At 35.7% G+C, this 14,797-nt stretch overlaps 1 protein-coding gene across 1 annotated transcript; it reads left to right on the top strand.

Moving 5' to 3' along the window:
• The first annotated feature begins 229 nt into the window (after positions 1–229).
• LOC149840843 (Melibiase family protein) lies at positions 230–10,864 on the top strand. The gene is made up of 9 exons (XM_090003375.1): positions 230–481; positions 676–850; positions 967–1,028; positions 1,201–1,364; positions 1,454–1,551; positions 1,671–1,729; positions 10,195–10,329; positions 10,421–10,475; positions 10,566–10,864. The coding sequence occupies exons 1-9, from the start codon at positions 257–259 to the stop codon at positions 10,799–10,801; spliced, it is 1,209 nt and encodes a 402-aa protein (XP_089859501.1). The 5' UTR covers positions 230–256; the 3' UTR covers positions 10,802–10,864.
• Positions 10,865–14,797: the final 3,933 nt, after the last annotated feature.

Here is a 14,797-nt window from a genome sequence, read left to right as displayed (position 1 = left end):
CACACCCAACGGTCCTCGTGCTAGCATGCCTCCCAGAGGTTGGAATTCATATGATTCCTTCTCTTGGACAATCAACGAGACACAGTTTCTTACCAATGCTGAAATCCTTGCTGATAAATTTTTTAAATTTGGTTACCAGGTTGCTATACTCAACATCAACTGTTTGTTTTCTGTCTCAATTTTTAGTTCAGGACCAAAGATTAATGTATTTTCCTTTTTACAGTATGTGGTGGTAGATTTTTTGTGGTATAGGAGAATGCAGGGGAATGAATCTACAGTGTGGTCTTCTGGTTTTGATACCATTGATCAATGGGGACGGCCAATACCAGATCCAAATCGGTGGCCATCCTCTATTGGTGACGTTGGCTTTAGGAAAGTGTCATCTCGTGTTCATGAGTTGGGGTTGAAGTTTGGGATTCATGTGATGAGAGGGATCAGTACGCAGGCAATCAAGAATAATACTCTCATATTGGGCCCAGAGGTTGCATTTTTTTCTCTATTATTCTTTTATATAATAATAAAGATAATGATGGTCATGGTCATAACAGAATACTGATGGAGTCTTTTACAGCAAGCAAATTTTCATGAGAATATAATGTCTCTCTCTCTCATGTATATGTAATGTGTTAAGGAACCGATAGACAAAGTGATGATAGTTTTGAAATGGTTTTGCAGGGTCGTCCTTATGAATCAGGAGGAAGAGTTTGGAGGGCACAGGACATAGCTCTTCCTCAGGAGCCGTGCAAATGGATGCCCAATTGTTTCACCAGTGTAAATACAAGCTTGGCAGCTGGAAGGGCCTTTCTTGAATCCCTCTATAAGTTATATGATGATTGGGGTGTTGATTTCGGTAGGTTCAGTTCACACTTTTGTGATGGATGAGAAAATCCGAGAGAAAGAGATGCAAATTTTATTGTGAATCAATTTCTATATGTTGCTTGTTATTGAGTCCTTAACTGACTGCAGTGAAGCATGACTGTGTATATGGTGATGATCTCAATATTGAGGAGATTATAATAGTGTCAGAGGTAATATAAACTCATTATATTGGCATTTTTTTCAGTGCTTTGAAAAATAGGCCTTTTTGAGTTATTCCATGGTTGGTGGTTTTTTCACTCCAATGTACTTCTGCTGGATTCCTTGAAACTCAGACACTTAAGACAATGAACATCTTTTATACTTTTCTCTTTCTATTTTCAGATTTTGAAGGTCAAAGAAAATTCTATAATATATTCCATATCCCCTGGAACTCATGTTACACTTGAGATGGCTGAAAAGGTAAAAGAAGTGGTAAACATGTATAGAGTTACTGGTGATGATTGGGACTCGTGGAGAGACTTAGCGTTGCACTTTGATGTAGCTAGGTAATGCACTGTGTTTTCTATTCCAAATGTTTGTCCAATTAGGCACATTGGTAACAACTTGAAGAGATCAAGCTGTGAAAAAAATGCAGGGATTTTGCACTTGGTGGTTTCATAGGAGATAAGGGTCTGTTAGGGAGATCATGGCCAGACCTGGATATGCTTCCATTTGGTTGGCTAACTGATCCTAGTATGTAGTTTCATATGTTTTTTGTTTTCCCTTTGTCCATTTATCCATATGATTTCCAGAGGTACCCAGAGGACATATTATACAACTAATGTGGCTTGATTGCAATTTGTGCCTTCCAGATTCAAATCAAGGTCCTCACCGTAATTGCAATCTTACACTTGATGAACAAAAGACACAGGTTAGCCATGCGACTGCCCTTTTCATCGTGTCATGCTGTTGCTTGAATGTCAAAGATTTAAAATTTGTTACCAGTATTACTCTCTGGCACTTTTGCTTTAAGTTTTGCTTGACAATCTGTATCTATTACCTTAAACTGGCCACTCAGTTACATTTCTTGGACATGAAGCAAGGGACAAAACTTAAAGAAGTCAAATTATGTGGCTTTGAAGCTTTAAACCATGGTCACAAATATCAGACTCAGCTATATCTTGGCGAGCAAAAATCTTGGGATATTATCATTTTTCTGATAAATATCGGGAAAATCCTGGAAAATAAAAAAATTAAACAAAGTCGAAAAAAATAAGAAAAAAATCATGTTAACAAAGAAGCAATAAAACATGAACATAAATATAAATAACAAAATATATATGTTAAGCAAAGAAGCAATAAAACATCAACATAAATATAAATAACAAAATATATATGTTAAGCAAAGAAGCAATAAAACATCAACAAAAACAAAACAAACAAACAACAACTACGCCTTCATCCCAAAACAATTGGGGTCGGCGATATGAACCAACAAAGAAAATCATTCTGGGTCTTCCACATGAATCCTTCTCCTCCAATCATTTCTATCCAATGCCATGTCCTCGGTGAGGTTCAAAGCATTCATATCCTTTCCTATCATCTCCATCCAAGTCTTCCTAGGCCTACCCCTACCTCTTTTAACTAATATATTTTTCCATTTCTCCATCCTTCTAACTGGAGCATCATTAGGCCTTCGCCGAATATGTCCAAACCACCGTAAATGATTCTCTCTCGTGCAACGCCTACCTTCTTACGTATCTCCTCGTTCTGAATCTTATATTTTATTGTATTTCCACACATCCATCTAAGCATACGCATCTCAACTACACTCATTTATTGAATATGATGTCTCTTGGCAGCCCAACATTTCGTACCATATAGTAAAGCGAGCCTAATAGTCGTCCTATAAAACTTTCCCTTCAACCGCAATGGCATTCTACGATCGCACAACACTCCAGTTGCACTTTTCCATTTCATCCACCCAACCTTTATCCTATGATTTACATCTCCATCAATTATATGTTCCTGAGATTTTCCCATTTTTATCCCGATATTATTGCAATACGAATTCCTGACATTTTCATAATATTGCGAGGTTTTGCCTGCAAAATTATTTTTTGATTTTACAACTATAATATCATGATATTTTGAAAATATCACCGATATCTGTGACTATGCTTTAAACATGTGTATAATTACCAATGCATTTTAAATGAGTTGATAACTTGACCTGGGTAACTTCTTTATTGAAAGCCAATTCATGTATGGAACAATGATAGCCTGGCACAACCTAACCTCTATGCATTACATGGAAATTTAGCGATGCTAGATTAAATACCCCAAACTAGATCAGAACTTATCAGCATGCATCCATGATATTTAATTATTCACTTTTACAAATAAACTTGGTTTTTCCATGATTTCTGTGTTGGAAATTTATAATAACTAACACTGAAACAAGCTTCTGTTTTCATTAAGCCTGAGTAGCTCTTTCCACTAGCTTGCTTCCAATCTAGTTGCAAAATCTTAACTGTAGTAACGTAATGGCATGCAACCTTTATTTTTCGTGAAAAAGTGTATCCTTTCCTTGCCAAACAATTTCTCTCTCTCTCTCTCTCTTTTCTTTTTGTTTTTTTCCGTTTGAGCTATTTCTTGCGGGTGCTAAATTTTCATTGGAAAATGTCCATGTTAAGGCTAAAATTGAAAATGCTCTGGGGAAAGCATGCCGTTTTACTGAAATATCATACAATAACTATGTCCCATCATTGTCATAATATTGAGCTATTATCAACTAGGGAAGTTATTATCTGAGCAATTCTGAAGTTATTATAAATAACAGCTTTAGTCAATCTATGTTTTTAAATGGCAAAATTCATTGCAGAATTGGTGCCAACTCCAATGATATCTCTCTACTGTATAGAGGACATGTGCTCTTTTGTTTGGCATCTCTCTCTCTCTCTCTCACACACACACACACACACACACAAAAGTAGAGTCAAAAGGGTTAGTATAGCAGCCTGTCCAAATGAGCCTCTAGGATCTCCTGTAAACCCCTGATAATTTTGTGATTAGTATACCATTGCAAGGTCTGTTCTGTTCCTCTATGTGTTTTGTATTTTTGGAATCTAATTTATGCTACTTTTTAACAGATAATGTAAGTCTTCACATGCTTCAGCATATCTACTCTAGGAAAAAGTGCCAAATTGATTTTAAAAATAGTACCCAAGTTCATGTAACTTTATGTTTTCTCTTAACCTTTGTGTGGTGCTTATAGATAAATAAATCAGGCATCATCCTTATGCCTTGTCCCATCTATATGCAGTCTATATTTCTTCATTTCTTTGTATTTAAAGCAAAAAACACAAGTCCACCCTCAAATTTTTCATCTCTTTTTACATTTTTCCTCAAGGTCTTTATTGATTTACTCTTTTTTTCCTAGTTATTTTAGGATGCATAACATCACCCTTCATCCAGGTGTTGTTTCAAGTCTCCTTGTAATATGTTCATACCATTTTAGACAACACTCCTAAATTTTATTTTTTATTAAGTCTACACGTGAGCTTCTGATTACATGCTGATTTCTTATCCTATACCTCTCACTGCGGGCATCTATTTGACATATATATTGCAGCTATGTACACTCTTTGTCTTTTGTCACTTCTTTTTATTGCTCGACTAGCAGTATAAAGTGGGGTTTTTACTTGTAGCCTTATGAAGATGTCCTTTTATCAGATAATAGCACAAGATGTCATTTTGTTTAGATAATAGGGTAGGCTTATCGTAGATCAATCAGGGAACCTAATATATCTCTGTTTTATATATATCTATGTATGTATCGGTGTCACCGATATCGCTGATATATATCTATGTATGTATGTATCAGTGTCACCAATATTGCCGATATTTTAAAAATATCAAGATAATATCAGTGATATCAAGTCAGCCAATATTATCTGCAATTTATTGCGATATTTTCAAAACATCGCAATAATATCATGATATTTTTGTGAAAATTTCATTTTTTAATATTTTAAGCATGCATTTTTTCTATTTCTTTGTTTTTTTTATATTTTAAAACCTTCTAAAACTTATTTCTTTATATTTTTGCAAGAAAAATCATGCAAGACTATTATTTTCTTATTCTTAATTACTTTTTTTCAAAAATTATAAACTCCCGAGATTTTCCAGCTTTTGAAAATGTCTTCGAGAAATATCCTCACCTAGAAAATACCTTGAACGATATAGGTGACTATGGTATGTATGTATTTCTTTTCCTGCTCCTTCCAAATGCGAGATAACCCCAAGGAGTTATGGAATTTTTCCTATCGATCAGGACCCTCCCTTCACTCTCTCTATAGGGATGGTGCACATGGTTCATAACTTCTCATCTTACTCTAGGACATTGATCTAGCCAACATTTAGATGCAGCTCTACCAAAATTTTTCTGGTGCATCCAAACATTGCACACTTTTCTGACTCTGCTAAGCAGTTTTTGGATAACAAACAAATCTCTCTAGATGGTAATCTTAGGGTATATTTGCTTCGCCCTCTAAAAGTGCAAGAATCACAACTTCCTGTGATTCTAGTGTTGAATAGTGTAATGCATATGAAGAATGTAATATAGGTATTATTGTGTCAGTGATACCCGTCTAGTCTTGTACATATAATTATTTAAGGGCATTTCTGTACTTAGCTAGGGAGTTAGAGGTCAACAGTTTTGTCTTTTTGTGTAACTATAAGGGGGACATCCCCTATATGTTGTAAACTCTTTCTTATTCTTAAGTGAATGAAGTTTCTCTCTCATAGTGGTGCATCCTCCTTGCTTTTTTTGATATGGTATCAAAGCGATATCTAAATCAAAAGTGGGGGAAGAGAGAGCTTGTTTTGGAGGGGAATAAGACTCCATTGCTGCTGCAGAGAAGCCGGCCTCAGAGTTTGTGCCCATGAGTGCTGATGTCAGCAATGTTTGTATGGAAGGAGGGCTTTGGTTCATCTGAGGTAGGACTTTGGTAGAACTTGATTTTAAGAGTCCATAGAATAAAAAATCATGGTAATAGGAGTAGTATTTGATTTTCTACAGATTTTTAAATATTTTCTGAATCTTGGATTGTGTTGAGACCAGATTTAAGATCTGGATTTTCTGAGCTAATTGGTGGTTTTTGTTGGCTGGGTTTGATTGCATATTTGTCGTTTTTGTGTGTGCACTGTGCAGTCATTTAGAATTGGTTTTGGATTGATTCACTGTGTTTTGATCGAGTTTCGTGAAGGTTTTAAGGTTACTAACTTGTTTGGGGACCATTGGCTGCATAATGTAACTTGTTCTATGGGCGTTAACTGAGAACGGAAGTGTTGTCTCTTCAGTGCTTTGTTTGTCTCAATGGCTCAAATTAACTTGTCTGATGGGTGATTTAGCCATATTGCAGCTGTCTGAACCAGAGTTACCAGAAGCGCCTAACCTATTGGGGAAGCGTGTTTCCCCGAAGCACATTTCAGAAGTGCGAAATGTCGTGCTTTCGAAACGCGCTGGGAAGCGCGCTTCCCCTCTTTTTTTATTTTTTTTGTATTTTATTTTATTTTCTCTTTTTTTCGCTTCTCCCTCGCTTCCTCCTCGCTTCCGGTTCACTTCCTAGGTCGCTTTCGGTTCGCTTCCTAGGTCGCTTTCGAGACGATTCCTGATTCGCATTTAAGTCATCCCACGCTTCCTGCTTTCTAAAATTTTGAAAGTCCCTCACTTCCCGCTTCTGCTTCCTGTATCATTTCCCGCTCCCGCTTCCTCGACTGACAACCATGGTCTGAACTGAGTTTTTGTGGCTTTGAAGTATCTTGATTGGAATTTTGTGCTTAGTAATATTGGCTAACTGATTGGGGTTAGACTTGCTGCGTTTTTGGGCCTGACAGTATCTATACTGTTGTTGATATCTTTGGCCAGTTTTCTGCACTTTTAGTGTGGTTTTCAGTGAATTATCAGATTATAATAATGTGCCGATAGCTTGAATCTTGGGTTATCATTGGGAATATTGTGTGATACCCTCTCTTTTGGTTTTATATAGCATAGAGTGCCATTGTTTTGCTGTGTTTGCTATCCATGTGCAGCATCCTTAAGGAGATTTGGGGGTTTGTGTTATTAGAAGAGGTGATTTGTAGTGTTATTGACTTCTTTTAAGTGTGTCCATTGGTGGAGTTCTTTTGTAGGTTGTCTTTGGTAAAGGTACTATATAGCGAATATCTTGCTTGGATGTGTGGCTAGGTGATATATACAACATTTCTTGGATCTTGTTTGGCTATGATTGTTGTCTTTGTGTATCTTCCTTTAAATTGTAATAGAGTTTAGAGTGATATAGAGTGTTGTCTTTGTGTATCTTCCTTTAAATTGTAATAGTGTTTAGAGTGATATAGAGGGTAAGAATTTTGGAGTTTTGAGGCAGAAAAATGGAAGATATGAAAGACTCGAAAGTGACATGAATTTTATTTGTTGCTTTTACTATAAAAATCTTAGTCATATGAAGAAGACTTGCCTTGTGTTGAAGAAAAAGAACTATGGGACCCTCATCGTTGCTCGTGCTTGAGAAGTTGATACGCCCAAGAATATTTTTCCATTTGAGACCAGTGCTCATTGTACTCCTTGTGCGGGAAATTCTTCAGATCTTATGTCTGCTGTTCAACCTTATTGTCTTTTCTTCTTCTCTAGCTCCTATCTCTTTTGGTACTACCTCTGCTGGTATTTCATGTATTTCTACAAGTTGGTTACTATGTATGTAACGCCCCAAAAGTTCGACTTGGAAAACGAAGATTTACATAATATTTTCCTTTGAAAGTCAGAGTTTGCAGTAAATATTTTTAAGGATACCAATTGTTTTTAGTTACACGCAGAAGTCAATTCTTTTGAGCACGTTAGCAAAGAACCCAATAAAACCCATTCCCTAACTGAGCCAAGCAATTAACAAAAGATAGAAAAGATTTTATCTACAAAAAGGTTTAGTTTGTACAAAACAAGGGGAGTCATCCACCCTTATCAACATAAGTACAAAAATCCCCAAAAGAGAAGCAACCATAACGTCGAGAGAGGTGAAGCTTGGATCATGTAGCATTGCACCACCGCCTGTCAGGAGAGCCTACCTGTCACCTACACCAATAAAAAATGGGGTCAGTCCTGAAAACTGATAGGTGCGCGAAATGAATAAAATGAACAACAACTAAGCTAAAACATGCTCAAATCTAAGCAGATAGAAACTGATACAACAGGCAGTAAACAGGTGAATAGCAAAACCAACCAGTATATCATCATGAGCTCAAGCAAGCTAGTATTACAGTGATAACAATTCAACTGTAAGTAGTCGCAACAAGACTTATCATGCATACCTTCTCGCTATCGCAAGTATCAAACTAGTGGCAAGGTAAAACAGACAGTCAAAAGCAAGAACGAAGAACAGTTGTGAGCATGCCATATTGTGTTCTGATTATTATCTGATCATTGCGGGTACGCACAATGTATAAAACGTAGAAACAATCAAAATCCATTCGGGGGTTCATTATGCTATGTCTTTTATCATACCCTGAAGGACTGACTCAGTCCGCTCCTAAGGGAACGACCAGTGGCCAAGAGAGTAAGTTCCCAAAGACAAAACAGGGCCCAAGGATGCATCCAACTTTTGCAGAAGTCCCAGGCGACTACCACTTAGGATACTTATGGTAACGCCATTTCCCCTAACTCCGATGACTGGGGAGGTCAGACCTTTGCTCGTAATAGCCATTAATGGCCTGTCCATCGGAGGTTTTGTACCATCCATCCTCTCTCTTGATGAACCATCCCGAACAAGCACAATAAAGAGTTTTTCTTCATCATCGCCTTGCTCTACATGCTCTGATCGATTCGACCCACTCGAGCATCTTGCCTGTGAAGGCGCATGATTATCATTTAATGCAATGTCCACAATTATGCTTTCTCGCACACCATGAGGCCTATCCACCTTGTGCTACTCATCGTAGCATCACATATTATTGCCAAGAGATGCGGTCAGGCTGATAGCCACGGACCACAAGGAAGCACTCAAAACAAGCTCAAAAACTGCCAACAATCTCTAAAGATACCTGCGAAGTAGAACAATAGCATGATCGCAATTTATATAACGCAGGCAAGAAGTAAAGCAGTAAGAGTATAAACAACAAGTAGGTCAAACACAAGGCCAAGGCGCATAGAGCGCGGGGCAACAAAAATAAAGTGCAAAAACGTAAGCAGGACAAGGACCCTGCATTTTCATCATCAAGTTTTTATAAAACCAAGACATTTTTGAAAAAAAAAAAACCCTATGAAAATCTTGGTTCATACCAGTAAACATATTTCAGTTACACTATATATATATATATATATATATATATATATATATATATATATATATATACATACGTACATACATATATGGTCTTCCTAAATGTCTTAAAAAACACGTGTAGGTGTTTGCTTAATCAAATCTCACAGATATATTTTATATAGCTTAGTAGAAAACACACATTAGATGAGGTGCCGTTCATGTTTAGATGTGTTTTTAGAGCAATAAAAAAATCAATGGATCATATTGCAATATTTTTTTTTAAGAAAAGTCAAAATTTCTAGTTAATTTGATTCAATCAAGACTGTTTTTAGTAAATAAGCAATGAAACACATCAAAAGTTTAGATTAACCAAAAAATGCCTGCAACTATGTTTTTCTGGAAGTGACAGACATTTAGTAGCTGTTTGGGATCTGCAAATTTTTGACACACACAGACACACACATGCACACATATGTCACAGAATGTTGTGGCTGCCATATGATTTTATCTTATAGTGGTTTCACTTATGTACATGCCATGGTAGTCTTTCTTTTGAAATCAATCCTAAAGATACTGTTTGCTGAACTACTCATTTTCTGCAAAGCAATCTTTTGATATTTCTGTAGTGACTGATCTTGGATTTCTTCAATGAAATGCTAGACTTTCTAGATTTGTCATTAGAAATTAAATCACTTTGATATAGTCCTCCAATTACATAAATTTGGTGTGCAAGATCTTATTTGTTGATGGGAATGAAGGATACTTCTTGAGGCACTTTCTGACTTTTGCTTTGTGGCCTTCTCTGTTGGTTGTCAAATCTATTATGTCCTGCACATTCAAACTTAATCTTGCCTTGGGGCGTTGACTTTATTCTACCTGCTCTGCTTTTTTATTTCTTCATTAGGACTTTGAACTTAACGCTCATCTGATAGAGCAATGTCATTTGTGACTCCCGAGTCCTGACATTTTTCAAAACTGAATGCAATTTCTTTTCATTTAAGCATTAGAAGGCTTACACAGAGAGATCGATCAAACATCATCATGAATTAATCTGGTAGTTCATATTTATTTCTACTCCTTGCAGATCACTTTGTGGGCTATGGCAAAATCTCCTCTGTTCATTGGAGGAGACTTGATGAAAATAGGTTTGAGCACTATGTCTATCATCACGAATTCTGTCCTCTTGGACATACATAACAGAAGCATTAACAACAGAGAGGTAGGAATTTACACCAGCATAAGTGTTGTAATTGAAACAGCGACCCTAGCACTTGCTCACAATAAAGAGTTTATTTTTCTTTGCATGGCAGAGCAACAATGTCAGAATTGATGGCATTCGAATATGGGTGGCAAATGGATCAACAGGTAACTTATCACATTGCTTAGTTACCATCTTTTACATAATTTTGAGCAGGTCAATCATACTGAGTAAAGATTGAAAAAAAAAAACTGCAGATGAAGCATATATTGCCTTCTTTAACCTGGGCTCTTCAGCACATATGATATCTGTAAATTTGGATGCTGTTACTGGAAAGGTCATTACTCAACCTGCAGATACAATTGCTACTGGTTATGAGAAATGTAGAGCTTTTGATGTTTGGGATGATAGAGATCTTGGAGAAATTAATGTTACATTTAGTGCTACTGTTCCAACGCACGGGTGTGTTCTACTTGTGTTGAATTGCTCCTAAGTGGAAGTGTTCATGTAGAAATCTGTTGTAATTAAGTGTGAGCAATTGATGCATAATTGTGTTAGATACCATTTTGCATGCTCGGTGTCGCAAAAATGTCATTTCTTGGAAGCATTAAAAAAGAAATTTTAACTGCACTCTTTTTCTATTTTTGATTACCAGTAAGGGCGATATAGAGCCTCTATTTTCAATAAACAATCAGCAGCCATAATAAGTGAGCCAGTCTCGGGTTCAACTCCCACAGGGGCTATCCCCAATGGAGTACCGATCAGGAGGTCCTCTCCCCTTGCTTGCTTGACTGCAAAGGTATTCTGTGATGGATTTAGAATATATAGAGTCCAAGACAGAGTAGCATCATTTATCTTATGAATGCTCACTGACCCTGCATTTTGTCATGCGAGATTCTGTTTTAGCATTCAAATTATTAATATATATATACATATGTATATATATATATATATATCGATGATTAGAGTATGAATTTTGTCAAGAGTTTTGCGTTGGTGGTTGTAAAAGTTTGCTTTTCGATACAAAATTCATAAAAAAGTATGCAAGCCTATTGTCGACTTTAAGTGATAGCAAGATTTTGTTTTAGTGTATGAATTTACATGTATATATTGACAATTAGAGTGCAAATTTTGTCAAGAGTTTTATGTTGATGGTTGCAAAAGTTTGGCTTTTGAAGTGAAATTAATAAAAAAAATTATAAAATTTATGAACTTTTGCATGCTATCGACTTTAAGCGATGCGAGATTTTATTTTAGCATGCAAATTTACCTATGTATATATAAATATTTTTTTTCATTTTTTTTCTTTTTTTTTGTACGTGAAAAGCACAATAACCCTTTTTCCTTTAGAACCCTAAGCCTTTTTCCTGTACCATTGCAACTATTGATGTGAAAGTTTTTTCACTTTATTTCGACGCTCATCGATTTTCTTGACTAATTTTATTGCTTCATTCCAGCAATTACCATTGTTTTTGAACTTTTTTCTTTTTTTGTAGATATTAGTAGTTAATAGATATGGTTGGAGTTGACTATGCATAAGCATTGAATAGGGGTTATTGGTTTTATGATTGATTGTTAACTGAATTATATATTGTGTGGTTGGTATAGGTAGTTATGATGACTTTTGAAAGAATATGAGTACTTTACTGTAACACTGATCAACCTGTTTGGAGATTTATATTGGTTTCTAAAAATAGTAGCTACAAAGAATTTATAGTATTGATGTCTTATAAAACCGAATATGCAGAAAGTGTTCTCCAAAATTAAATGACCAATATATATGGATACATGTCTTTGACGATGATGATGTAGAATCAATGCTATATAGAGATGATGTTTATCGAGTTGTTATTAAAGCTATAGGTGTTAGTAAAGGTAATCAAGAAGCTATTGTTTACGAAGTTCAACAAGAAGTTGGTTGCAAAGTTACACAAAAAGCAGTCAGAAGTAATGTATAAGAATAAGTCTGAAGCGACGTATAAAAAGTAGTTGATGAATGAAATGATGAGAATCTTGTAGATAATGTGCATCTATCTCTAGCACATTTATGTATTGAGCTTAGTTCTTGGGAGAACATCTCACTGTCCCAAAAAATTAATGATGAGAGAATCACTGCAGAGAATGTGGAACCACATGGGCAAACCAGTGCTGGTGATCTTCATCGCAGTACGTTGAATAACACCCAACCTTTCAATGCAGATGACAAATGTATGTAAAGGTTATTAGACTTTTTAATTTATGCTTGAGCTGGAGGAGTTATTTTTATTGTTAATCTTGAAAGTTTAAAATGCAGAAATATTTAATGCATGAAAGCAAATGAAGCGATATATATGAAATTTTTTGATTTAGTTTGTATAGCCGATCAATCCAGTTGGGATAGTAGTGATGACAACTATAATGGAGAATCAGATGATAGCGATAATGATTGTACCATGTCGACTGAGCAAGAATCAGAAATGATAGGAGAGGATGAAGACAATGATGATATGAGATAAATAATGATAGGTGATAACAATGCATGAATGACATTTAAGAAGTCAAACCCTTGGTTCTCATTCAATGGTTTCTTATTCAATGAAGAGCAATTGAAAATCATTAAAGAAGAGTCATCTGAGTTGTATGACAAGTTGCACAACAAAAAAGTCGACGAGTGTAAACAATTCCAATGGCTAACAACATACTTAAATGATAGATAAATTGATTGCGGTAAAAGATTTAATGATCTTGAGCACTGTCACAATTTTTTGAGAGATTATGTGATCAGGAATAACTATATAACAAAATTCATGAAGAGTTGCAGTAACAGTCACTGTCATATGTATAAAAAAGAACTCACAAACTATGGTTGATTGCCCTTAAAAGATCTACTGCACAAAGATTTGTAGAGCATTGTTCTTTCTAGTGAAGAGGTATGAAAGAACGCATACATGTGGTTGAGTAGTGGACAACCTCATAGTAGAAAAAGTGTATTCCAAGTGGATTTCATATGTTATTCACGAATGCTTGCACGATAACCTGAAGATGACTCCAAGATAAATCATGAATGACATAAGTTGTGAGGAAGGTGTTCTGGTTAGTTATAAAAAGCAAGGCATAGACGAAAATTGACTAAAGAGGCGATTTATGGTTCACTTGAAGAGTCCTTTAGGATGCTTTCTGCCTATTGCGATTATTTGATGACGACTAATCGAAGATCACTAGGTCTCATTAAGACCAATCAAAAAGTTTGAATTCAGTACCTGTTCTTATCATTTCATCCATACATCAATGAGTTTTTGAAAGGATGCCTTCTAGTTTCTATGGTAGATGACACATTCTTAAAAGAAAAATACATAGGTATATTGCTGTCAACATATATAGGTTATTGATTCTAGAGGTGAGATATTTTCTGTAGTATTTGCAGTTGTAGATAAGGAGTCAAAGAAGTCATGAGCATGATTTTTGAGGCTTTTGAAGGCAAATTTCTCATGCATTGACGATGATAAATATAAAGATAAAGTAGAGTTGACAGTTGTCTCAGAAAGATACATAGTAATTTAGTATGCTGTCCCCAACACATGGCTTAGATGTTATGCTGGACTTTGCATTAAGCACTAGACATATAACTTTTCTAAGAAATTTGGTTCACCACTCAGTGCACTCTGGTGGAATGTAACCCAAGCAACCACAAGACAATAATGCAATTATTTTATAGAAAACATCTAAGAGCAAGATGAAGCTGCATACATGTATGTGATTGAGCAAGTACCACTGAAACATTGGGCTAACAATCACTTTTTAGCAAGAAGGTATATGTGCTTAACCTCTAATATAGTAGAGAGCTTCAATTCATGGATTCTCCCCATACGTGATAAACCCCTAGTGCCTCTTAATGAGAGATTTCATTTCATGCAGATGAAACTTTATGAGAAAAAAAAGATTAACGGGCAGAAAATATTAGGCATTGGTGTGCCTAAGATAAAAAATAAACTATATGAACTTAAGAGAAAGACACAACTACTATGTATGCAACACTTTGAACATGGTGAGTTCATCCTTGCCTTTAGTGACGAGGGAACCTTGTTCCCTTGGCTCTACCTCCATATACTTTTCAATGATTATTTTGTCATAGATTGTGCGAGGCCTATGTTGTGCATGGGAAGCCCTTGAAAGCAAGTACAAAATAGAGGAGATAAAAAATCATAAGTTTTTGGTTAATAAGTATATGCATTTCAAATTCTTCGATGATAAGCTAACGCTACCTCAAGTCTATAAGATGCAAATCTTGACTAATCAAATCAAGTCTGAGGGTGTGAACCTTGATGAATCATTTCAGGTGGCTACAATCATGAGTAAATTGCCCCTATTTTGAAAAGATTATTGAAATAAATTAAAATATAAAAATGAAGAGTTTATCTTAGAACAACTTCTTCACCATCTTAGAATTGAGAAGGAAGCTTGATTTCGAGATAAAAAATATGAACTAAAATAAGTTTGTGCTAAGGCAAAC

The sequence above is a fragment of the Nuphar pumila genome, chromosome 4 (genome assembly GCF_984573655.1).
Source record: "Nuphar pumila chromosome 4, dmNupPumi1.hap1.1, whole genome shotgun sequence".
NCBI lineage: Eukaryota > Viridiplantae > Streptophyta > Magnoliopsida > Nymphaeales > Nymphaeaceae > Nuphar > Nuphar pumila.
Note: the sequence above shows the minus strand (reverse complement) of the source record. Positions and strands in the feature narration are given on the sequence as shown.